This window comes from Onychostruthus taczanowskii, unplaced genomic scaffold (assembly GCF_017590055.1).
Source record: "Onychostruthus taczanowskii isolate IOZ18803 unplaced genomic scaffold, ASM1759005v1 scaffold1, whole genome shotgun sequence".
NCBI classification, from domain to species: domain Eukaryota; kingdom Metazoa; phylum Chordata; class Aves; order Passeriformes; family Passeridae; genus Onychostruthus; species Onychostruthus taczanowskii.
This window is the reverse complement of record NW_024496525.1, coordinates 2,133,682-2,159,458: the sequence shown is the minus strand read 5'-3', so window position 1 is coordinate 2,159,458 and position 25,777 is coordinate 2,133,682. Positions and strand designations below refer to the sequence as shown.

Sequence of the window (25,777 nt, the reverse complement as noted above, 5' to 3'; positions counted from 1 at the left end):
CCTCTTTCAGATGGTGCTGGAAACTCCATCTAAAGAACCCAGCTCTGAAAGTCTAGGGAACAGTTATATTGTCTTTAATACTCAGACTAATGAATTGGGAGTAAAGGGAATATGAGACTTTTTTCCTAGAGAGGAAGCAAGGGGAGGGAACAGTCTATAAAAGAATTACAATGTTCTCACCTCTCTTTTCCGGCAGATTTGCTGACAGCACAGGAATACCACTGCCTGCTGCAGTTGCTCTGCCCTGACTTCCCAATGGAACTCACTCAGAAAGCAGCAAGGTGGGTCCTTATTCTCTCTTTAAAGGCAAGATTAGTCCTGCATGCTTGGACTTAGGAGCTAGACCTGTGGGTAAAGGTAGGAACAGGGATTTTAAGGTTTTGGGGAAAAGAGTCTCCATCTTCTGATGTTAAGAACAGGGCGTTTCTCTAGCAGTGGGAAAGAGTATATATTTAAGATATACAAAGACTGAAATATCAATGCAGAATGCTGCTGTTGGCTCTATGTTTAGATGAGTTGCAGATAAAAGAATGTTAGCCAATATGTTTTTAACTGACATGTTTTTTAAACTCAATTCCAAATACTGTTTACCATTCTAAAATGTGTTCCCCCTTGACCCAGCTTCTATGGCTGATCACATTTAAAACACACTAACCTCTGAAAGATTGCCAGTGTTCTAAAGTATGTTTGGTAAGAACATGGCAGCTAATGTGTTTGAAATTTTATTTTAATCTAGACAAGGCAAAAAGCAGATAATTGGCTCAGGGCATTGATAATGTGATATGGAGTATTTTACTGATTGTGCTTGCTGATTCCAGTCCAGCCCAGGCAGCTGATTATTAACCATCTGATATGGAAAATGTAATAAGGTACACACATCTGTTCAGTTGCTTGTCCCCCAGTGCCAGACTAAGAAAGAACACTAGCCCTGTAGCAGAGATATATCTGCCACTTCCTTTCATGGAGGTACACAAGCACCAGTCCCATGTGCTGGTGTGTATTTCATAGGGCTCAAGCTGAACTGAGCAGGAATTTGTGATGGTGCATGCAATGAAGGAGACTTCAGCATATCTACACATGTTGTGATGTTTGTGTCAAGGAATTTAGTCCACAAGGCTGCTGTAAACTAGAGGCCCCATTCAGGGGCCTGCTGCACTGTTGTGCATGTGTTGTAGAGACAGACAAGCTGGCTTTGGGAGCAGGTGTTGGAGAGATATGAGATCTCTGTCAGAGGCTCAGGTGGGGGTGACCTCACTCCTACTTTTGGCTGGCTAGAGATTTACTTGCACATTGCTAGCTCTGTAACAAGCTAATCTAATTGAACAATTTTAATAAAACTTGTCATATTTCTAAACCATTTTTCTCTTTGCTTACGACTGTTGCTCACTCTCTTGTCCTTTTTTGGGTCTACACTTCCCATTGTCCTCCTTGCTCTCTGCCTGTTAGAAGGGTGAGCTCTGCAGACTTTCTTACAGCACCAGCTGACCTAGTGTTTGCAAAACATGAGTGTCACATGCAAACCTAGAAACATTGTTCCTTCTTCAGTCTGCAGGCCCCCAACGGTTTTGTTGCTAATTTTTTTCAGAAAATAATTAAATGAAGTAGCAGCAGGAGTAGCCATTACATTCAGTGTTGCAACCAGGACCTGCATTGGTTCTGTAGGGAACAGGGCAGTCAGAGCTGTAGCCTCAGTGCTGCATGACTGAGATGATCTCACAGCACAGTGCAGTCCATTCATGCAGGAGCTGTTGCTATGCTCTGATAACAAACAGTGGGACTAAGATCAGGATATGTCAGAACATTAGAATGGAGGCTACAACAATATAGGTTTTATTCACGTGACATCAGAGAGCTCTATTTTCCTATTCCTGCTGCAGAAGTCATACCCAAAAAATGAACTAGGATATCTGTGTCTGTGAGATTTCTTGGATTTTTTTTTTCAAATGGTTATGGCCATTAGCAGATTAAAGACTTTAATCTACAGAGATACCTTTGATCTTCAGAGACACCTTTTGGCTTTCTGAGTCTTGAAATTGCAGGACAGAAAATTAAGGAATTTTTTTCTGGTTTGATGCCATGATTTTAAGATCTGTACCTGAGCACTGATTTTTCTGTTTTAAAAGAAACACAAGGAACTCACTGCCCACATTTGAGTAGTGACAGACCAGTAGTTCACAGCTCCTGTGCTATGTGTTTTATTTTGTATGTGAGCTCATGTTGCACTGATCAGTACTAATGGAACTAGGGCTTGCAGTTCAGTTCTCGTGTTAAAAGACTGCCTAAGAGTGCAGTCTGTTTTGTATGTTTTGCTTATTTTTGCCTCCATGTCTCAGTAAATAAACCAAGTCTCTGAAAACTCGTTTGAGCCAGTCTGGCTTTAAGATAGATTGTGTCTTCAATGGTAGCAGAAAATGGTAAAAGTCTTTGCAACTTGCCTGGTCTAGAGTTTGTCCTGGGAACATCCTGTCTAGTCTGGATTTCTGAGATTTTAACCACAATCAGGAGACCATAAAGTGTCCCCATTGGCACAATAGTAAGGCTTTTCTGCCAACTAAATCCACTTGAACCCTGAAAAACCACCATACTGTCTACCAGAATGCCTCAAGTGTAGGCATTTTTTTCAGTCCTTTCCAAAGTTCCTCCTTGATTTTCATTATTCACTGAGTGCCATCTACTAACTTCTTAAATACATCTGTGGCCTCAGGATTTAAAGTCTAATTTGGACAAGAAAAAAATATCCCTTGAAATATGAGATACCTTATGAGATACCTGATGAACTCTTTTGAGTTTCAGTTCATACTTTCAGATTTTGTCCTCAATTTTGGTCCTGCTGTCTAGTTTACAGTCCATAGCTAGTTTTCCTTCTTGCCAGATATTTCAAGAAAGAGGTGCAGATATGTTGCATATGATGCTCTCTCAGCTTCTTTGAGTGCTTAGTCAGCTGGCTATGTGCGGGAATTGCCAGCTGCAGTCAGTCTCCTCATAAATGATTGTATTGGATTTAAAGACTTCTCAACATTTCCGGCGGGCAAACCCCTGGGCCAAGTAGAGTCAGTAACCCAGCACCAGAGTGCACCTGCTTCTGTTTAGATGCTCCTCCATCACATATGTGCTGTACAGGCTTCCTCAGAGGCTCCTTGCTGTCTTTAACAGCAAAAAACTGTCCAGCAAATTCTCATACTTCTGCATACTTTCTCATGCTCTCCTCTAAGTAAGAGGCTGGAACTTGGTGCTGCAGAGCACTGCCGTTGACCAGAGTTTTAGATTTAACAAGTGAAATGGGTTTCTTGTTAGGAAGGTGATATAATATTGTCTCTCTGCATAACAAATATGTAAAACCACTCCCCACTGTTGTTTTCCTGTGTCTTTGAGACGAAAGCTTTGGTGCTTTGAAGGTATCAGGGAGACAGACCATCATTTCAAAGGAGGGAGTGCAGCTCATCAGTGATGTGGCCAATTGCATTTCCAGTGCTTAAATAGTGGTTGGAAATGCCAGTGGCTGAGCAGTTTTGCCTGAGATGAAGATGCTCTGCCTGCCAGCTTCAAAGCCATTTCCTTGATGTGGCCACTGACAATCTCAGTAACATGCTTATTAGTGAGAATTAAGAACTGAAGCTACTGCTTCTTTAGACAGGAGGAGAGGAGGCTTCTGGAATGTAATAAATAAATCAGAAGCACTTTGACATCTTCAAAGGGTTTTGTTTTAAATACTGGCTTTTCTCCTGGGGACCCTCTTAGCCCCAGTCTTTCTTCTTTGAGATAATTAATTCAAGCTGCTCTACATGTTTGATTTTGCCACAGTGAACAGAACTGGTCTGAGTGGCAGGGAAGTCTTGCAAGATCCTATGTTCTTCTAGGTCAGCCTCCCACACAGCTCCCTGAAGTCTTTTGCATAAGACAGAACAGTATTTCTCCAGCAATGTGTTGAGACAATTGATGTTGCAGGAGTTGGTGTGCAGATTGTATCTGGCCCTGTGTTGAAAAGGGTCCTATTGGATGACCCATACTTTGGCTGTAATGAGCTGACAATCCCCATATGGCACAGTATGCCAGATGCTGACTAAACAGGTTCAGTAGACCTAGATGCAGTTGAAAAGAAATACCAATTGCCTTTCTTTAGCATTGCCTTAATACTCTGGGTTTTTTCCCATCAAATTTGAGTATTTTCTTCTGTTTTACAGTCTAAGCTGTCATTGATTAGATGAGTTTGATTTTCCCACTTCAGAGACTGACCTTTTTATCCTTAAGTAGTGGTGGCAGTGACCAGAGTATTGTTTTTGTTTTCATTTTTGCCCTGAAATCCGCACATGTTTTCCCTGAAAGGAAGAGCTGGACTTCGCTATCACTTATATTTCATGTTTATGGCCTGTAGCTGGTATTTTCCATATTTAAGAAATATGCTTCAAAATAGGGATGCATGTAGCTCCCTACATGCACCTACAACTTAGCAGGGACAAAGAAGACTGACCCTGGCCCAAGAAGTCTTCAGTTGCCATGAAATTTGACTTGATAGTCAAATAACAGACCTAATATGAAAAGAGACAGATTCTTTCATTGGGAAAGGAGGATAGGATGTTCACAAAGTGCAGTTAGGAAGCTGAATGTTGGTGCAATGTTATTTCCTCTGTAATCAAGTAGAGTTTGAGTATAGATAGTGAGTTGCAACTGTTGTGACCTTTATGAATCTGAAATATGTGCCAGTTTGATGAAGTCTGATATGCAGAGGAATAGCATGAGTCTCATTCTGCTTACTCCAGTTACTACTTGTGTAACTGTCCTGTCTGTAGTCATATTTTGTCAGAAGCTGGACTTTGATGATCCTTGTTGATCTCTTCTAACTCAGAATATTCTACAATTCTGTATAACCCTGTGAACCAGCCTCGCAGTTTTTGTACCAGTGTTTGTTCCATCATGTCAACCAGGCTGTGAATGTCACACTGCCCTGTTCACACTGTAGCTGAAGTGTGTGACTGACATTCAGGATCTTCTCCTTGCTTCAGGTTCTTAAGCTGCCTTCAGTTGATATTAGGGCATCCACATCCATGCAGCAAGGGGTGTTCCCATTTCTCTCTGCAACTTCTTATACTGGGCCACTAGCAATCCTCAGTTGCCCATAGTTCCTTAGCTGCACTTTCTTGAGGTCTGGGGTTCCTGGTTACAGACTTCAGGTTTTTTGTAAATGCTAAACTGTTTCTCTCATCTTATCATAGGATTGTGCTGATGGATGATGCAATGGACTGCCTGATGTCTTTTTCTGATTTCCTCTTTGCTTTCCAGATCCAGTTCTACTACTCAGGTAAATTCCAGGAAGCTGTTGACTTCTCCCACTTGTAGCATTACAACTTTACAGCTTCCCAATCTTTACACTTTTTGAAACTTGAAAGGATATGTTTTTTTCACAGAAAATATATAGCTAATGGACTCTACTGATGAAAAGTATCACAGATGTCAAGATATTAGGAGATTTAATGAGGAGATTCCAAATTGTTGTGAATAACGACACACCCGCAACTGCTGTCTGATGAATTTATTTGTCTTGGCCTTGAGACATGAATTTCCAGCTTTATCTAGACTATGTTAACAGCTAACAATTAGCTTTTACTAGGAATATTTTTTCCCTTTCTTTAAGGAAATTATTCAATTCTGCTGGATACAGCATAGGAAAAGTCCACCAGCTGGTGCCTTTAAAGGAAAAGCAGCTGGACAAATTGATATAATTCTTCCCCTTAATATTTGCTCAACTATGAGCTGGTTTCAGCTCAGAGAGTTTCTGAACTGGGTATGATTCCCATGGGTTTAGGAACCCTCAGTGGACTCCACTCCCAAGAACTTCTCTAGCCTCGCCTTGAAATCACATACGTGTAACCTCCATAACTTTTGGTGAAGAATTGCACAGGTTTGGCACCTGTCCTGTGAAGAACCACCTCTTTTGTTTGATTTGAGACCCCCTAGTTGGAAAGCAAAAGGAACAGATAATTCATATGAGCAGTCTTCATATTGTTGGTCATTTATTGTATTCTATCCCACTTCCTCAGTCTGAGTTTTAACTAGATAGGATACTCCTGAAATTCTTGGCAGGAAAAGTACAAATCAAACAATATTGGTTTGTTTGTGTGTATTTCCTCATGCTCACCCACACATATACATCTGTAAAATCCCCAGGTATTTTTAAACTTCATGAGACAAGGTGGAGAAACTTGGATGAGCATTCAGGTGCTTGTCCTCTATGGGGAGACTGCTTTAAAATACATTGTCCTGTTGCCCTAGCCCCTCTAAATTGTGATTGAGGAATGAGAATCTCATTCAGGACAGAAAGAGGGTGAATAGATATTAGATATGCTCCCAAGCACTGGCTAGCGTGCCACTTTCTCATCTCCTGGCACACAGCACCTTCTAACATAAAGCTCATGGATTTCTGTCACTCACACTGAAATGGCTCCCTCTGATGGACGTAGCTCACAATTGGCCTCGACCAGGCAAAACAGGCCATGTTTGGATACACAGAAACACTGGCCAGAAGCTGTTGCGAGCATAGTCTGTGGTCAGAGAGTCAACTTGGGTGGCCTTCTGATCTGATCCAACCTGCGAGTTCCCATCTTTCTAGCAGTTAGGAGTCTGCTGCTATCCCTAATACAGAAATCTCTTTTTCTCAATACTTCTCTGTATATACTTCCCTTGTAACTCTGCTGTACATATCACAACTTTTTCCATGACACATTATTCTAAAAAAACAGTTCAAAATGGTGATTTTGAATTGGGCAGAACCAGGCTTGTAATGCCTTTATTCAGGGACAGAAAATGTGTTTGGAAAGTTTTCTCTGATATAACAAAATATTTCCATGGAGCTGTAGAACCTCAGCACAGCCTCAGGGCCTGCTGACATCCTGACTTTCCTCTCCACCCACCACATGCACAGCATTGCACTTCCATTCACTTGGAACTTAAATGCCACTGGAGTCCTGGCAAGCTCATTCTTGTGTACACACACTGAGAGATCCCATTCCTGTCCTGTTCACCCAGGCACAGTGCACACACGCAGCCTGTCATACACTCTCCCACCAACCCACACACATGCAAACCACTCCAAATGGAATCTAGATTTGTAAACTGCTGACCACATCCATAAACAAACTTGTTTAAAATTAGACTCCTGCAGTAAACAGTGGGTAGTATGAGGAGCCTGGGGAGAGGCTTTCTGCCAACTCTAGCCCTGACCTGCCCTGGCCCTTCTTCTAGATCCTGTGTTATATTTACTTTGGAGCAGCATGGAGGCAAGCTGATATACAGCCTGGAGCCCTAATTAACATGCTCCCTTTTCTCCTGTTGCAGTTCAATGTAGTTTGCTCCCAACTTGGATGAGTTCTAAATCAGTGGCAAGAGGTGGAGAAAGAAAACATTTTAGACTTCACAAACTATCTTTATGTATTACATTAGCTTTCATGCTTCACTGTTTTATTAGTGTGCTAGCTAGCCTTTGCTCCCTTGAGATGAATCTTCTCAACAGAGTGAGTGACATCTCATAATCATCCTAATAAGAAGAAGATAGCAACTTCTATGGAAATGGCTGTATGGGCATACATAATATCTGTTCTGAATATGCAGGATGCTGTAGAGTTGTGTTTATTTTCAGTTAGTGCTATGTACAACACAGAGCAACACTTTAAGCCGCAGTCTGGTAGGTGAGGAGGATGCTTTGCTGGTTACAGCGCTGAGTTTTAAACAGCTTTCTGTTCTTTTAGAGTTCCTGGAAAGTGTGGCTGCCATTTATCAAGATCTGCTGGCTGGTAAGAATCCAAATACTGTGATTGTGCCAACATCATCCTCTGGGCAACATCGGCAGCGCCAGCCCCCAAATGACTGCAACCCACTCGAAGGAGTAGAGGCATCTCTCTTCTACCAGTGCCTGGAGTCCTTGTGTGACAGATCAAAATACAGGTATGAATGGAGTCTAAAATACAAATTTAAAGTCTCTGTCTCTGGAGACCCTTTGTAAGGTTGGAGCTGTGAAGAAGGAGAGGCCTTTGAACAAGCTGATATTCCCACATGGCTCTCACTGAAGAAGCACAAAGGGAAACATCATAGCTGAACAGCTTTAACTGAATGAGAGAAACAATTTCATGGGCCAAAGAAATGTAGGGTTTGAACTGATTCTTCAAGTAATAGATGGATTTGGGTCTCTGCTCTCCATCTCATTTCTGCATTGACACTTTCATCAAGGAGAGATCCATCATGAGTTTGCTAGAGGGGATAAACAAGTGCAGTTGCATACTTGGGAGTTGAAAGAGCCCACTGGGTGGATGGAGTATGAAGCCTTAGTACCTAGGTGAGTTCACACAGTCATCTGTACCCAAGCCTATGTTGGAGCTGGTTTCCAGCTACAGATCCAGGCACAAAACTAGCTAGTTCAGCAGAGGATGGAGCAACTCCAGACTTTACTGTATAGCTTTGACAGACACTTTGATCATATTTTCACTATCTGCAAGAAACTTCGCCCTCCTAGAAGGTCATGGTCTAGAAACACAAAATAACTCAGGAAAATAACTCATAACAAATTCCACCTGATTCCTACTTTGGGTTTCAAAATCCAGATTTGTGATCCACAGAATTACTGCTGAACTGCTGTCCAGTGCTATAGATATCTAAGCATGGAGTTGATGGGTTTTTTTTGTTCTTTTAAACAACAAAAGCTCTACATTCCCTGTATGTCCTGAGAACTTCAGATGGGAAGAGTACTGTGGGACCACCTGGTAGGTCAGGCTTTGCACAGCACTATGAGGGGAGCCATTCCCAACCTTTCATGCAGTAGCTCAATACTCAGGCTTTGGTAACCACTGCTGCCTGAGAGATTACTAGCCCACCCCCACATCTCCCAGGGGTACCACTACACCACTGACTGTTCAACACTTCCTCTTGATGAGGCAGTTTGATTTTGCATTAAATCCTTCAAGGAGTATTGGTCAAGAGCAAGCATCACCATGAAGATACCGCTTAGAACTCAGGACCAGGGGTTAAGATGAGTGTAGAAGAAGGGGATATGCTAATTTAGTCCTCACCTAAATAGTGTTCTCTGACACATTTAGGCTATCACTGGAGAGGTTTTCTTGCTCCTTGGATGACCATCACTGATAATAATGTGATAACAGCATTACTGAAAGTGTTCAAAAATGTGTAGATGTGGCAGTTAGGAACGTGGTTTAGTGGTGAACACAGCAGTGCTTCATTAACCAATGGACTCAGTGGTCTTAGTTTTCCAAACTTAATGCTTCTATGAAATTTTATTGACTTTTTAAAGCAAGCATTTCCCAGAGGATTTTTCCCAGAGGAAAAAACATACTAAGAGTTGGAATGTGTATGCTTCTGAGTGAATCTAGGCTTTTCTTACTGTCCTTGGAATGGAGACAGGTAAGACTGCTCCCAGGAATGTCCCCCAGCTCAAAGATCTTACTTAGCAAATGGGGAGCAGATCCAGTGCTCAATAAGCAAGCGGGTGGCTCTTCATTTTAAACTGAGTCAGGGCAACCTTACAGTGTTAGAACAGGTGAAAGGGTTTATTTCTCAATCTGAAGCTGAGTCTCAGAAAAAAAGGTTATAATTTAGAAGACAAGATGATCTCTGTTTCTCTTTTCCTAGCTGTCCGCCTTCTGCTCTTGTGAAGGAAATGCTGAGCAGTGTGCAGAGAATGACATTCTATGAATTCCTTATGGCTCTTGCAAAGGATCAGGGCATCAATCGAGCCCTAGGTAAGACTTCTCTAAATGACACAGCTCTTGATTTTCAGTCATTCTGTATTTCTGTGGAATTTCATTTGTATTTATAATGCACATTTTACACTGTCAGGAAGAGAGTGAGGTGAAGTTTTTAGTCTTTTTGTTGATGGATTAACTTTAAAAATAACACTGTGCCTTACTGTCTGCCTGAAGCTGTGGAGCTTCCTCAAGGCTTACTGAGTTGAGGTGCCATCCTATGTTTTAGCCCTTTGTGCTCATGCAGATTTTAAATGGCTGCTCTTATCTGTAAGCAAAGAAGGTACACCTAATGGAAAACCTCTGCTGTCTCCTTGGCTGAAAGGTTGAAAGCCCAATGCTTCCCAGCTCTTCCCCATCTTCCCTCAAGGTGGTGTGATCTTGCTAGTAGCTATCTGTGGCCTGCTGAAAATCCGATCATAAAACATAAACTGCTACAAAAATCTGTACCACGCTGCTGTGGGAACCACAGGGCTTAGCACCCAGTATCTCACTGCTTGTGTCTATGTTGTGCTGGTTTGGAGCAGGGAAGCAGTGTTACATTGGCTAAGGACAGTATGTAATCCATCCATAATTCACCCACAGTTTCATATTTCCCCCATCTGCCTTGCTTGTGCTCTTCCTCCTCCTACAAAGATGAACAGAAATGGCTTTTTTGTTTGACAAGATGGTATCCAGGAGATAAATTTAAATGGCAGGAGCAGGGAGGGAGGGCTGTGTGGGGGGGTGTTCCCAAACACTCATCTCCATTCAGCAAATCACTTGGCCATTAAGGGTAGATGACTGTCTCTGTCTTTGGGTAAGTGTCCTCTTCCTCTTCTGGGTCTGAGTATCTGCCAGTTCCTAATTGCAAAGACAAAACTCAGTGAAAAGGTGTACCTTGCCTGAGGGCTCCTTCTTTTGCACAGGTGTGTGTCATAGTACAGTAAAAGTGTGTCTTCCCTGGCCGAGCCCCTTCTTACAGCAAACCATTTAAGCTGCAAATGTTCCTCTGGGGCAGGGCAGATTATGTATCAAAGGTGCATGAATACACCCCTGCAATCCCCTCTGAAAACAGGCTTAGAAAGCAGTGTATTCACTGGGAGGAAGGTGATGCCTGGATGGCAGCAAGAAAAATCTTTTTTTTTCTTTGCCCTATGAAATCTACTTCTAGTCAAGCATAAAGCAAACAGATGAAAAGAAAAAAAAATCCTGCCCACAGCTTCCATTGTGCCATCTACAAAGTGAGTGGGTTTTTGTTTCCATTAATGTAGGCCTGTCCTCTGGCCCTCTGCCAGCCTCCTGCTGAGGCCTCTCTCAGAGGAGGGGCAGCAACCACAAGTCTGACAGGTGCTAGCATTTTTGGCAAGGAAAGGAGGATTCTTTTCCTGGTGTCTTTTAATCTCTCCTGAAGAGTGATTTCAATAGTCTTTGGTCTGTAGGGGATCACAAGCTCCCCCAAACCCTTCAGCGAGAGCAGTTTCAGGCAAAGGAGGTTTTGGTCTCACAAAGCCAGCAGCTCCTCTTGAGGGATGGGGATAGAATTAAAGCAGCTTGTTCAGGCTGGGACAGTGCCATTGAGTGTGCCAGGCAGACTGGAATCTGCAGTATATCTCCAATGTCAATGTTGATTTGTGAATTCTTCAAGTGCCATTTATCAACTCTCCCAAGTAAATCTGGTGCCCTAAAGATTTCCCTGTGGACTCTGCAACTACAGAAATAAGTTAAGCTTTAGTTGTTTATTCTTTTAATTGAGTACACAAAAAGCAGCAGACTGGGACACTTCTGTGAATCTCCTGACACTGTTTTGCAGTGCCAGACTTTCCTCCTCATTTACAGGAGGAGTAGACCAGAACCCAAATAAATGGGGGAATTGGTTCTGGTCTAAACTTACTCTAGTTTTCAGGAACTCATTGCTACATTTTTGATGACTGCTGCCAGCCTGCCTCTGTGGGACAGGGCTCTCCAGCCTCTCCTCCAAGAGCAAGGTTACAGAGCCAGCAAACATACTTGTGTTCCCACAAGGAATTCAAAGCCCCTTCCCAAAGGTATTGAGTGTAGCATCCAGGTCTCCTGAAAAACCTTAGAAAGAGCATTCCTCACTGTACTGTTGGTATAGATTATCAAATAGGTTTTTTGTCCTGGTGTGCAGTGGTACTCTCAATCAGGCTCTGGTAGACAATCTCTGTGCTGTTCTCTGTTATTTCTGTGCTGGCTGATCACACTCTCCCATGACCCCTATACCAGGTGGAGTTTGTTAAAGAATTAGGAAGGAGGGCTTTCCTAAGAGCCCCATCTTCCTTTCTGGCTCTGCTAAGGTCCCAGTGTTTTCTGAGAAGAGCAAGGATTATCAGTCAGCTCTTCCAGTCCTGAACTATATCATGTCCTTCATCTGGAGTAGGGTTTCTAAAGTGAAAAGGAGCATGTTGATCTTACACTGAGAGGGTACCCAAGCACTGGCCCAGACTTTCATGCTCACACCCAGACAGCAAGCAATGCTGGAGCACAGTTCATCCGCATTTAACTCCTGCAGGCAATGTGCAAGAGTCAGGCCTGACTTTCCTGAGTTGCAAGGAAAGCAAAAGCCTTAAATCTGTGGAATATTTTGAACATTCAAGATCAGTACACCACAAGAAAGGCAGGCGGCACAAAAACATAAATAACCCAGGGTGGTATAGTGCATGTTTCAGGATGTGGCACTGACAACACCACATATATTACATCTGGTACTGGTGACTATACTGGGCAATGAATAGAGGCCCAAAGTTGACAGACTTCCATCTTCCTGACAGTCAGTTATCTAATTTTGTACAGTGAATGAAAACTGCCAATCCTCAGGGCTGTAGTGGGGCTACTGAAGCTGCCTCCAATTTAGTCTGAGCTCAGCTATAGCATGTATGAAAGACACAGAAAATAGATCATCATTCTTTATGTGTCTGTGATCCTCAGCATTGTGTCCATCTCTCTGAGAGGTATAGGGAAACGTGTTTCCTGTCTTGCAGGCCAGATTTTGGATGCTGCTATAGCTTGAACACTTCTCTTGAAGAATGAATAGCCTAACTCTAATGCTTTCATTGGTTGTTTTTTTGTTCCCCAGGGGCTCTGCCGGATAAAGGAGACTTGTTTCTGGACCCTGCCATGGATGAGGAAATTGAGAAATTGTAAGTGGAATTACCTAAACTAGGAGGTAAATCAACACATTAAAGGTAGCATGCTAAAGAAGAGTGGAATAAAGTACTGTCCTATTCCTCTGCTCTACTACAAAACAAGAGGAGCTAAAGGAGCAACCTGAACAGGAAGAGCTTCTTTCTTTGTGGTGCCTCAGTGCAGTTAACAAAATCCTTACAAAAGTCTTCAGAAGTAGAGGGGAAGAGTGTGACTCAAAGAGGGATCTAGAGGAAGCAGCAATCTCTAACGAACAGGGAAATTTTGTTTGGATGGTGAAAAGTAGGAGTGTTGGAAGGAACGAGATCAGCCCAGAAGATATGTTTAAATAGAAGATTCACATAGTGAGTCTGGGAGGTACAGTATGTTCCCCTTCTAGGCCATGAACATCTTTCCATCCCTATGCTAGTTTCAAGTCTTTCTCCCAGGTTCACTCCAAGAGTGCTGCAGTAGAAGTTTCTGCAACATGCTGCCTAGCTTATTTCTTTTCTCTTTCAGGGTAGCGCAGGTTTCGGGGCTTTCTGTCTCTGGTCCTGCCAGCTCCAGTGCAGACACAGCAAATATGTCCGTTCGTAACTCACCCAGGATTAGCTCACCTTGGAAACCTCTACATCATCGTCGAAAAATGGATGCTGAGAGTGAAGGCTCCAATGAAGAGACAGACTCCTCTGAAAACTGAAGGTTGTGAGGGTGGGGACCATTCCCATCTTGGGCTTCTCCAGAACCCACTGGAGGAACAGCACCTCCTCCCAGAGCATCTGCTCTAACAGTGGGTTCTGTCTACGTCAGCAGTGTGTGTGTGGCTGTGCTAATCCCCAGATGGGTTCACCCATCTTTTCCCAGAAACAACTTGCCTTTTTCTTAGCTCTTAGCTCCAAATCCGTGCAGGAATAGCGCCTCTGCAGAAGCTATTTTACAGCTAGTATGCTTCCCTCTGCTGGCAGGCAAGACAAGCCAGTGGCCGCCAGCTCTGCCACCGCTTGGAACCAGCCGGGTATGCTCTCACCGGGGCTCCCTCCCAGTTCCAGTTCAGCAGGTGCTGAAGCGGCAGGAGCGCTAGTACAGGCTGCTTGCCAGTGATTTGTTGTGTAGCTCTGCTCAGATTTGGCCCAGATAACAGAGTGATTAAATCACCAGCAGCAGCTCTGTACTTGTGTTCCATTATTATTCCCAGTAAAGCTGCATCTGCATATGATCAAAGGTAAGGAAATTCCTAAAGTTCCTAAAAAAGGGAAGCTTAGATATTGCCGTGCAACCAGTCTCTGCTTTGTGCTTTCTCCTCCATGTGTCCAAGACTTGCCAAAGCAAATACAGCAAATAAGCTAGATTGCAGTAAGTACTGCATGGTGCTGTCTGGCTTCACTGCTGTACTAAGTGCCCTTCTGTGAGGTCTCCCCATCCCTCCAACAGCATATTATGGTAATTTAGAAAAGTGAATGTCAGAAGATTTGGAAAAGAGGGATAGGGTTGTTAAATTCCTTGGCTACAGGTCATATGGCTTGCAAGAATATAGAGCACCTACTGGGGCTAGGGGGGCAGAAGCTCTAAGGGAAACGGAAGCAGTCATCAAATGAGATCAAGCTGGGGTGTTTTGTAAATATTGGTACTGTTGGAGCAGCAGTGTAGCCCTTAAAACTACAAAAATAAGTAGCATCACACTGCATTAATGGCAACCAACTCAGCAGTTTAAGTCTCCACAGACCCAAAGGCTTTGTCTAGCCCAGCTCCTGCGCCCCAGCTTGCATAGACTAGTTATTTCAGGGGAAACTTCAGTTTCTCATGCTTTTTTGGAGCCTCCTCGCTCCTCCTGGTCATAAAGTGCTACAGCACGGGCCACCAGGAGCTGGTAACCCAAAGCTTGTAGTAGGGTGCCAGCAGGGTTATTTATTTATTGTAAGTTAAATTATTTATTATCTGTGCATTCTCTCCCAGCTTGGTGAGTGGCTGTGACAGCCTGGCAATAAAGCACGCTGTGTCAGGCCTCTGCTGCATCTGGGTTCTCGGGTCTTCTGGGCTGCCCCAGCCCCTCCTCAGGGGGCGGTAGCTGGTGGGCAGGACCAGTGCATCTTCCAGGGCCCCAGGAACCCCTCCCCTCAGCAGGGGAAGGTGCCGGCCCCACCCCTGAGTGCCTGGACTGCCACCACCCTGCAGCCGAGGCAGCCACACCACTGCTCCCTGCAGCCCCAGCCTGCTGTGGGTATTGTGACATTGACACAACTGCGTCAGAGCACAGAGACAAAGAAGAACAAGACCCGACTTTTCCCCCCTCATGCCCCACCAAAGTGAAACATCAGCACAGAGCAGCTGAGTAGCTGCCACAGCCCCATAGCTGGTCAAGAGAGGTGAAACCCATGCAAGCCTCTTCCCAGTCGCAGGCAGAAAGCTCCAGAACAAACAGCCCCAGCCTCTCCTTTGCTAACAGTGTGCAAATAGCCCTTTCCCACCCTTCTTCTTACTACCTAGTCCTCACCACCACAGTCCAAGGAAGAGAAAAGCACTCTTGTTAAAACCAGAGACTAAGCTGAACAGGACTACAAGTCCTCACAGCTGCACCTCATGGTTAAGTCAGAGGCTCAGTACTTTGATCTGATCCAAACCTGGGCAACAAAATAAACCAGGGATCCAGTGAATTTCTTTACTTCTTTACCTGGGCCATTTTTGCTGATGACGTAGTTAGAAGCTAAAAAAATAATCTTTGATTTGATTTTTTTTTCTCCCGCATTCATATATGTTGGTTTAGAAGACAGTAAAAAGGACTAGATCACGGTAAAAGGCAAACCCTGCAAATACAGAGGACTCCACAGCACCATGGATTGGGAGCAGTGATCAGAACAAAAAACAGTCATGTCACACGATGTTCAGAAAAATAGCATTCCCCTTTTCTCTGTTACTTGGTGAGCTAAGGTATGGGCCAAAGAAGGACAGGAGCACTGATGAGGGCAGCCCAGGAGTTCCTGTCATATCTTTTACAGCAATGAGGTTAACCCTGTAAGAAGGCCTGTCTCCACTGGCTAGTAGATAGCAGTGGGTATGAGGGCACACTGAATTTTAATAGAGTGGAATCCAGAGATATTCAGAAAGCATCCTGGGCACAGCCATGTCCTGACCCCCTCCGCTTACCTTCTCCCCTCCCCACCCAACCCAGACAAATAAGACAATCCTGTGGAGTTTACTCCAGGCAAAGGTGGCATCAGTGCCTCTTGCTGGCTTCCCCTTGCAGTCCCTGGGTCATCAATATGAACCATAACGATCCTAAGGAGGAAACAGACAGAGACACCTTGCTACAACACCTTTGTGCAAAATCCAGAGACAGATAACAAGAAACTGGGAGGTTTGGTATTTTAATGCAGTGTGAATTTATCTAGACAGGACACTGTACAAAGGCAGAAGGTAAAATGACCTTGAATTCTAAAATTCTGCCTGGAATTTGTGAGAGAAGGTATATCTGACATGACAAGGTGTCCTGTGCAGCAGGAGGGTAAGGCTGGCCAAGTAGAGTTCACTGGCCCCCTGCAATTGCTCAGCTATTGTACTGAAGTCAACAGCTACAAAAGACAGGGACTTGCCACATAATTTGGGTAGATAGTGATAATTCCAATGGAAGCCAGGTTATGGTGAAAGTCCCTGAACATAACAACAGTCTTTCTCAAGTTGCCATAATGTAAACTCACCTGAAGGGAGTTCATCACCCCATTGGCCAGGACAGCCATCTTGCCAGCAACTGATTTCACTCCTTGCTTGAATTGTGCAATGTCAGCTGCAGGCAGGACATTTCCAATAGACACACCACCTACAAGAACCAGGATGAGTTAGCCCAGAGTCCCTCAGCTCCAGAAAGCATCCCCTCCAGTTTAGGTCTTCCAAAGCTGCCCCCTTCCTCAACCCAGTGAGTGCTAACAAACCTGAGTGCACATTGTCAGCCTCTCCAAACAGGTCTGCAGAGCTGATAGCACTGCTGCCTGAGAGCTGCTGCAGCCGGGATCTGGCTTCATACTGCAGCAGAAAACAAAACAAAAAGGTTATACAGGAAGGGAACAAAGCAGGCCCTGAGCAAACAGGAGGAGGTAAAGCCAGAGCTGTACCAGTGTAAGCACTGCAGAATGCATCTACCTCAGCATCTGCCTCCCGCCCGAAAAACATATCTGAAGAGATGGCTTTAGCCCCAGCAAACTTCTGCCGAGCTTCATTGGATTCCACCATGGATGGCCTGTTCTCAATCTCCCGCCTACTGGTGGGTCTGAGGAAACAAGGAGACATCTCAGATTAAGCTCACCAACACAGTAAAGAATCAAGACTTCTGTCTCAGACCCCATCTAATCAAAGGCAAGTAGGTCATCCTTAAGTGTTAGTTGAATTGCAGCTCTCCTCTCCCCATCTCAGGACAGTCAGCACTCAGTGACCACAAAGGCTGCATAAACTTAGAGATATGAAAGGCAAAGAAGTATCCAAGGCCCTTTCACTCGAGGCCCTTTTTCTTGGGCTTGTCTGTGCCTGTGCAAGTCATTTTCTGCAGCACAAGGCTCCTGCTACAGCAGCATCAGTGCCACAGCTCCCACACTTATGCTCTGTCCCCTACGCAAGGGCACAAGGTACACTAGCAGTGGCAAGCACTTTACCTCTCTGAAACCGGCCGAATGCTGGAAACAGTCACCTCCGGTTCCTCCTCTCTGTCCACACCCCATGAAGAGTCCGTTTCCCATCGTGAGCCAAATGCGTCTTCGAATGAGAAGGGACTGTATTTGTACCTAGGTACCAAAAGTAGGTAATTTACACCAGGCATAAAATTCAGGAATAAGCAAAAACTACACTAAAGCTAAGTCTTACTTGGGGGGTCCAGATGTGAAGCTTCCACCGTCTTCCAACAAGTCCAATTGGGAGCGGGAAGATTTTGCTACCAGCGGTGTCTCTTGCTCAATTACTTGCATCTCAGACATCACCGAGTGTGAAACAGAACTAGCACAACAAACAGGCACAGTCAGCGCTGATGGGTCTGACAGCATCCAGTCCCTACAACCAGTCTGCCTCAAAACTGAATCTGGCTTTCACGGGCAGGGCAGGTGACACAAGTTTTAAGGGAGAGTTGGGGGAAGTCAGCCCTCTTCATCACTTATCTATGCTCCTTCAGAAGTCTTGAGCTACCTTTGTAAAGCAAGGATTCTGCAGGGGGACACCTTTCAAGCAGCTGGGCTCTAGTGCTAGACACTGACAGGCCACACATATCTGTGGAACAGCTCAAATGAGAGCTAGAACCTTTGAACTGAGTCCCTATTCCTTCCGGGGCCCGAAGCATTTTCAGTCAGAGAACAGCATATGAGCACTTTAACTCATCTCCTTATCTAATACAAGAGCAAACTACTGCCTTCAAGAAACTTCTCCAGAGCAGGGTACTTCCAAGACACCTGTATATACTATGCCATCTACAGCCAAGTACCTTCTGGACACCAATCCCATGCCCAGCCTCTCTGCTTGTTCTCGTTTCTTCCCTTCAAGGTTCTGGAGTTTCTTCTCTTCCTTCTTCCGATCAAGCTGCAGTTCCTGATAAGCCAGTCGCATTGAGGTGACTCTGAGGGAAAGAGCCATGGTGAGTGCCAGCACATTACCCTCCCTCGCTGCCCATGTTGTAGAAGAACAAGTGATTAAGTAACCCCAACCAGCCTTCAAAACAGCCACTTTCACAAGAGCTCTGCCAAAAATCCTTGCACAAAAGCTATTGCTTGTTTTGCCATCTCCTCCACTGGGATTCAATTATTCTTTGGCTAACCATTATTTCCTTACTGTAAGCATGACAATGTCTATCTTCTCGCTACCTCTGCACTCAGAATGATTCATCCAGTTCAGCTTTTGGCTTTTCTAGTCATGTCCAAAGGTGAATGGAAAAACACAATACAGAAGTATCTGCTCCCTACACTCTTCCAGGAATGCTAATTTGTATAAAATACAGCAGTATAACTTGTGCCCTGCTGCAAGGACCATAGTGGCATATAGCTACTGCTCTTCCTCTCATGCAGTATGTTCTGCAGTCACATTTGGTGGTCCCAGGGTGAACAGCATTAACCTCACTCTACTTCTGCATTAGGTGTGCAAGGTACTCATCCCAAACAGGGCACTTACATGGATTCCTCAGCTTGTTTCCTGGACTCCACTGCCTGCTGCTCCCTCAGCTGTTCTGCCACCTGGGCTTGCCGCTCAATCTCACTGAAGCTCTGGCTGCTGACCTTCTGGGCTCCAAGACCTTTCTTTGCACCCAGCTTAAAAACAAGAACAAAATCCTGTGAATTCTTCATCCTAGATTGTTCATCGTAGAAGAAAACCTGAATCCTACTTCTTGCTTCACCAATGAGGCCTTCAGTTTCCCTGTGTAGTCACAGCCTACAGACCCAAAAGAGTATGCAACACAGTATGGAAGAACATCCAAGAGTTAATCCATCAGTGGCCAACACTTAGAGATCAATCACATACGCTTCAGACCACAACCAGTAATGACAGGGTTTTTTTGCAATAATATACAGGCTGCTTAAGGTCTCCTCTCCCCAAAGCAGATCTCTACAGCTTTGTTAAGCAGAAAGCAAGAATCTGGGAAAGGACAGCAGAAATGCAAGACCTTCCCTCCATAAAAGAGCTCAGACATACCCCTTTCTTGGCAGCTCCTGGCTTCTTCTTTCCAATGAGGGAGGATTTAAGTTCTGCAAAAGAAGGGAAGCAGCAAATAAGCAGAAGGGAATTAATTTAAGAGGCAAAAATTAGACAGCAACCCACACGAACATCCACCACAGTCCAGCTGCAGTAGCGCCCAGGGCACACCATGCATCTTCACATCAAAAGCCTGGGTGGGTAATTTCACCCAGGCAAGAAAGATACACGTAGAAGCTCCACAGCTGAAGAATGGTAGCCTAAAGAAGCATGTCCATTTCTGGAGCAACTTATAATTGAATTAAGAACTGTGAATAACTCCTCTGAGTGTTATGCAGCAGGTATCAGGGTAGTTAGAGAAAGACTAGGTTTATCCCATACACAAATTCAAGAAAATGCAGCTTCAGAGGCATGTGAAGGTCAGAGCCTCATCAATGCCTTAAGGACAAAGCAGCAAGAACTCTGAAGTTGTGTTTACATGAACATACAAAAACAAATGGACCTAAAGTGCAGCAAGCTATAAAAGCAACAGGTCCCCCAACACCTTGCACTTGTCCCTCTTGAGGGCATGCCACACTTGTAAAACCAGACAAGGGCCAGCCAAGCAGCAGATGTCTGGGGAAAAGTCTAAGAACAAAGCAGAGAGGGACTACCCAAAACATTTTTCAGCTTCCTATAGTTAAATCCAAAATCTTTTACTGCCCTTTTTGGGCTTTTCTTTTGCATGTGTGTGTGTCTCCTGACTTTCTACAGCCACATGACTTTTGTTAGCCCATAAATTATTCTTGAGACATTTTCTTTTATCTTTTCTAGTCTTATGACAAGTCTTTTTAAAAAAGGGGATTCAAAACATTCACACTATCTGAAACTGTTTTCCGCTCGCTGTTCCTAACACTTGATTCGAGGTTGTTTGGGTTTATGTTTGGAGATTTTTATATTTCAGGAAACATTTAACAGCAACGTTAATATGGTCTCTTTACAGATACAACATATCTGGTTTAGATCTTAATACAACAATATAAGCTTTGTCTTGTTCTCTCCCTCTGAGCACAGGAAGCTAAAGTTAGAACTGAAGGCAGAATCTCAGGAGGGGCAAGCAGAGCTGTCACAAGCAGCCAGCGCAGGCCAGCTGTTAGCCAGTTACCTCCAGCAGGAGCGGCCCCTTGTGTTGACAGATACATGGACATGTCTGAGGAAGAGACGTAAAACATGGGGAATGAACAGACACTTGAGGACACAGGCTTTCCACCCAGAATGAACCCACTGTGGGCTAGGAGCACGCTCTCAGTAAGGGAAGAAGCTCTAGCTAGATGTTCTGTGTGCAGCCAGGACAGTAATGGCACGGGAGAATCAGATAGAAATCCCTATTATTCTGAAAGCTAAAAATTCATTTGCCTCCAAAGGTTCTGTGGGGAAACAAACAAACAAAAAAAACAGACACGTGGCCCTGATCACCCAAGTTCTAGATATGTAAATGCCAAGTTTTGTCCAAATCTCAAAACCAGGAAAACATGCTGTTGGGAGAGCAACAGCTTTGAACTCAATTATCCAAACGAGGAGGAAACCTCCAGAAAGCTGTGACTTGGTTTTGGGTTTCAGGAACATCCTAAGTACTGGCTCTACAGGGAGATAAGCTTGTTTAGACATTCTTGAAACTGGCTCATTGCTTCCAGCCTCACTGAGCTTACTCCTAAAGCAGTAGGTATAAGAGCAAGACTGATCTGAGATTGAAGAGTCTTACCTAGAGGAGCCTTAGGAGATGTGCTCAACAAGTCAATAGATGGACCTTGGCTGGGATCTGCGGGCAGAAAACCAGAAAAGAACACTCAGCAGATTGATTCTCAACCCTCTTCTTTTCAGTATGTTCACACTTCCACTACATCTCTCCTAGCTCCTCTGCCCCCACAAATAAATCCAGTTACAGCTTGAAATATGCAATTTCCCAAGCAAAACAACTTTATGTCTCCACAGAGCAAATTATTCCTTCTGCAGTGTTCTTAACACAGTACAAGAAAGTAAACACTCTGCAGGGAAATATACAAAGCTGTTTCAAATTACAGTTGTGCCCCCAGGTTCTTGGTTTCCTTGTCCTTCACCGTAGAAATTTTTCTGTCCTATGTAATTTTCAGACCCACCAAATTCAAGGGGTAGAGAAGACTGTTTAGACAAATAATGTCTGAAAGCAGGAAAATGGGGCAGCTAATCCCCAAAACAGTTTTGTGTACATTTCAGGAAAAGTGAAGAACTGAGCCAAACTGAACAGTGTTTTTAGAAGTCTCCACTAATTGAACTAAACATCATAAGAGTGTGCAGAACTTCCACTCCTTCAGGCCTGAACCAAAGGATAAGTTCAGCCCTTCCAACAGTGGTACAGAACTGTATTCTCCTGGAAATGAAGGCAAGTTCTTGGAAAAATTATTCAGTAAGAACTCGAAACTTCACTACCTTCTGATGACTTTGCTGCTTTTTCCATCTCTGGAGAAGACTGTGCAGGATTCTGGCTGGCATCTGCTACATCCCAGGTACTGGAAGACTGCAAGGAGATACTAATTCCAGTTATTTCCAGAAGATGAATGAACCAAACAATCCTGAATTTACTACAGGTTTAGTGATCTGTATTCAATTTTAGGCCAAAGGAAACTTATTCCAAACTTCAGACTATGCCTTCCTTGAACATAACACATGGACAAATCCACATTCCCTTAGCAGGACAAAAATGAAAAAAATAAAAAGGAAGCTAAGCTGAATATAAGGCCAGGAGGAATGACAGAATCATTTGACAAGCTCGCTAATGTGAGGACTTCCCAGGTGAAAGAAAATTAGTTTAAATCTGGGAGAAAGTGTGAATGAGTTTTCCTGGAAAAAATTAATCTCCACTTCCACTGTCTCTATTTGCCATACAGACAATTCTTGCATTACCTGAGAAAGTCTGCCTGGCATGGTGCAGTTGCCCAAATCCAGTTTAGCAGGGTCTATGCACTGAAAAGTTTCTTCTAAACCAGAAGTTCAAAGTAATAGCTAGTCCTTGCTTTAACTGTACAAAGAAACTAAGCATTAACACAGCACACAAAGCATCTTCCAGGGCACAGGTGGTAGCTTTGAGTTCTTGAAGCTAAAGATGGTTTCAAAAACAAAGGACATGGATATGACAGGGACTGTTCAGACCTGTGACTGTGTCCCAGGCAGATGACTGAATGTGACTTCCTCCACATTCCTACTGATTAATTATACAATTCAGAGTCCTTCTAAGCTAAGTGGGACTGCTCCTGGCTGAACATCTGGCTATTGGAGAGCTATTAAGGCTGCCTGGTTTAGGCAGCTCTTCTCACCTGTGTGTGCTCCATGAAGAAATCAGCATCACTCTTCTCAGGGGAGTGCCCAGGGGCTCCACTCAGTCCATCTATAAGCAACTAAAGAGAGGAGAAGGAAAAAAGAAGGCATCCTACAAGACTCAGCATCCAGCACTATCCATCTAGCACTGCAGAGCTCTCAGACTTACCTCAGTGCCATACTTGGCCATGGCAGCACTTGCCAGCTGCCGGATCTTCTCCCTGTACATCTGGGCAGCTCGACTGTTATATTTAGCATTGGCATCTGTGGTGGTGCAGCCATGCTGGCGGAAGAAAGCAGTCTGAAAAGAGAGGAATATTCAGTCTCCTGACTGCTAGATCATACTCAAGGAAGCACTAGACAAACTAAACAGAAAAAGAAAACTTCCCAGAGACAGAGGATGAAAAGCTGAGAACACAGCATAAGCCAACCATTCACTGATCAGCTTTCTACAGAAGTCTCATTCCAGGGGCCTATGAAAATCATCTGCCTTCTCTACAGAGAGATGATTCCGAGTCACAAAGCTGAGCATGAGCTTTCAAACTGATCAGTGTTATTAACTTATATCATTTAAGAAGGCTATGCCTCTCATTTAAATGAGGTGCAAAAAAAGAGAGACCTGAACATCAGAAAAGAACACATGCAAAGGTCACAGTCTGACTTCCAAGCACACTTGACAAAGTCCCCCGTTTATTACACATTCCGGTCAGACTGGTACCAAGAAAGCCACACAAAGGAAAAAAAAGAAAAAAAAAAAAAAAGAAAGAGAGGATGTGGATTAGCAAGAGGGAAAGCAAGCAAAATGCCTACAGAGGCTCCTCACCGCGTTGGCATTGCTGCCCACTTGCATACACCTCAGCTGGAACCAGTTCCAGTTAGAATCCAACTCTGTGGACCTGTATGAGAACCAATAATTTCTATTAATAAAGACCAGGCAAACCAAATGCAAAACCAAGCTCTGGCCTAAAATGCTGAGATATCTCACTACTGTTCCAAAGTGTAGGAGACAAAGGTGGAAAGAATACGTTGGGAATTTCTTTGCTCCTCTAAAAAATTAATTTCAACTTTTATTAAAGTGAGGAAAAATACCAGCTTTTATCCAAATTTTGAGGATCTCCCCCTTGTACTGCTTGTTTGGAGGGCAGAGCTTGAGCTAGGACAGCACAGCCAAGAACTTTCGTTCTACATGTGATCTCGCCACAACATGAGAGACTCATATTCAGCCCGTCCCACAGGTTAGGCCAAAACACGTGACAAAGCAACTGAGAATACATCCAAGTAAAGCTAAGGGACACAGAGTGTCTCATACCAGTTACTCAATTTCTCTCATAACAAGTAAAGGTCACAGTTCTCTTAACTTAAAATGCTAATTTTCACAAGCACTGAAAACAAGAAGTAGGCTGAAAAGCCAATACCATCTTCCCCATTAGGCTGATACCAAAAAGACTGAACAATATTCCTCTTTTTGCCTTGCTCAGCATTACAAAAAATTACGTACACCACACTGCTGCCTTACTGGCAAGATTCACACACCACGCTCTCGTCTCTTCCTACAATGCCAACTCCAGATAGCGTTTCTGCAAGGTTAGCGACAGCAACATGTCGACGTTCCACCTGAGGTGCTTTGGAAACCCCATTCTGGAAGTGCTGAGTGGCCCAGACCCTCCTGCGAGCAAGCCTCATGACCCCGAGGAGATGGCTCGGCGGGGAGCCTTCCCTCCCAGTCCCTGCGCGCTCGCACCCAAGGCGGGCTGGCTGCTCCAGGCCTGCCGCGCCGCGCTCCCCACGCACCTGATGAAGCTGAGGTGTACGCCCAGGGACCGGTGCACGCCGGAGCAGTCGATGCACAGGAAGACCCCGTAGGTGATACTGGCCCAGCTCGGGTTCTTGGCGCCGCAGTCGAAGCACGACTAAAGCGAAGGCAGAGGGACAGCCAGGTTGAAGCGACGGCTCTGCCGCTCCGTCACGCCCTGCCACAGCTCGGCGGCCCCGCCGCTCTGCCCAGGCGCTCCCCAAGGGCCCCTGCCCGGCCGCCCCAACAGCCGCCGCAGCGCGGCCCGGAGCCCACCGGGGCCCAGTCGGAGCGCAGGCCGCGGCTGCGGAGCGACAGCCCGGCACGGACAGTCCGGCGGACCCCGGCCGCTCCCCGCTACCTTGTTGGCCGGCGCTGCCCGAAGCCGCTTGAAGAGGGTCTGGATCTCCGTCTTGCTCGGCTCCGCCGCCATGATCTCTCCTTCCCAGACACCCCCGCGGGGACGGCAGCCGGCCGGGCCCAATCGGCGCCGCGGCCGCGATAGAGCCGCGCTGGGCCGGCCCTCCCTGCCGCGTCCGTGGGTGTGGAGGGTGAGAAGCGAGCCAGGTCCCTCTTTCCCTCCGGTGCCGGGATGTGGGGCAGCGTTAGATCCGGGTCACCTCGGCCACTGCGCCGGCTGTCGGCCGGACGCCTCGTGGGGGTCGCGGCATCGCCCTGCGCACATCGGACGTTGCACGCCCGGGACCCCCGTGAGCTCGGAGCGCTTCCCTCAGTCCCAGCGCTGCTGGGGAGCCCTGCTGGCTGTGCCGCAGGGCTCTGCTTTTGGGGCCGCTGCGGGCCGGACCGACAGAAGGGAGCTTTAGAATAGCAACGGGGCAGTGCCTGCCCTGGGCCATCTGCTAGCGGGGAAAAAGCCCAGAGCAGCGTTTACGGGCTCCAGCAGCCAGCCTCGGGGCGCCCGGCCTGGTACACTGGCACAAACGATCGGTGGTTTGGAAATGATCTACAGAACCACAGAATGCCCTGAGCTGGAAGGCACCCACACAGATCATCGAGTCCAGCTCTTGGCCCTGCACAGGATATCTCTAAGAGTCACGCCATGTGCCTGAGAACATTGTCATAACACTTCTTGAGCTCTGCCAAGCTTGTGCTGTGACCGCTTCCCTGGGCAGCCTGT

The 25,777-nt window shown here is 45.3% G+C and overlaps 2 protein-coding genes across 3 annotated transcripts; one reads left to right on the top strand and one right to left on the bottom strand.

Moving 5' to 3' along the window:
• Positions 1-200: 200 nt before the first annotated feature.
• On the top strand, positions 201-14,867 carry CUNH11orf49 (chromosome unknown C11orf49 homolog). The gene is made up of 6 exons (XM_041397184.1): positions 201-281; positions 5,211-5,296; positions 7,740-7,935; positions 9,631-9,740; positions 12,820-12,883; positions 13,386-14,867. The coding sequence occupies exons 1-6, from the start codon at positions 256-258 to the stop codon at positions 13,564-13,566; spliced, it is 663 nt and encodes a 220-aa protein (XP_041253118.1). The 5' UTR covers positions 201-255; the 3' UTR covers positions 13,567-14,867.
• A 641-nt stretch (positions 14,868-15,508) lies between these two features.
• On the bottom strand, positions 15,509-25,331 carry ARFGAP2 (ADP ribosylation factor GTPase activating protein 2). Of its 2 annotated transcripts, XM_041397164.1 has the most exons (17): positions 25,001-25,331; positions 24,639-24,757; positions 23,671-23,743; positions 23,017-23,148; positions 22,847-22,927; positions 21,963-22,050; positions 21,259-21,315; positions 20,662-20,706; positions 19,518-19,570; positions 18,999-19,135; positions 18,319-18,450; positions 17,712-17,840; positions 17,504-17,632; positions 16,998-17,124; positions 16,790-16,880; positions 16,559-16,677; positions 15,509-16,139 (listed from the first exon to the last, which is right to left on the bottom strand). In XM_041397164.1, exons 1-17 carry the CDS (start codon positions 25,070-25,072, stop codon positions 16,119-16,121), a joined length of 1,605 nt encoding a protein of 534 aa, XP_041253098.1. In that variant the 5' UTR covers positions 25,073-25,331; the 3' UTR covers positions 15,509-16,118. The 2 variants fall into 2 exon arrangements, with proteins under 2 accessions (XP_041253098.1, XP_041253106.1); XM_041397172.1 differs by lacking the exon at positions 20,662-20,706.
• Between the last annotated feature and the right edge of the window lie 446 nt (positions 25,332-25,777).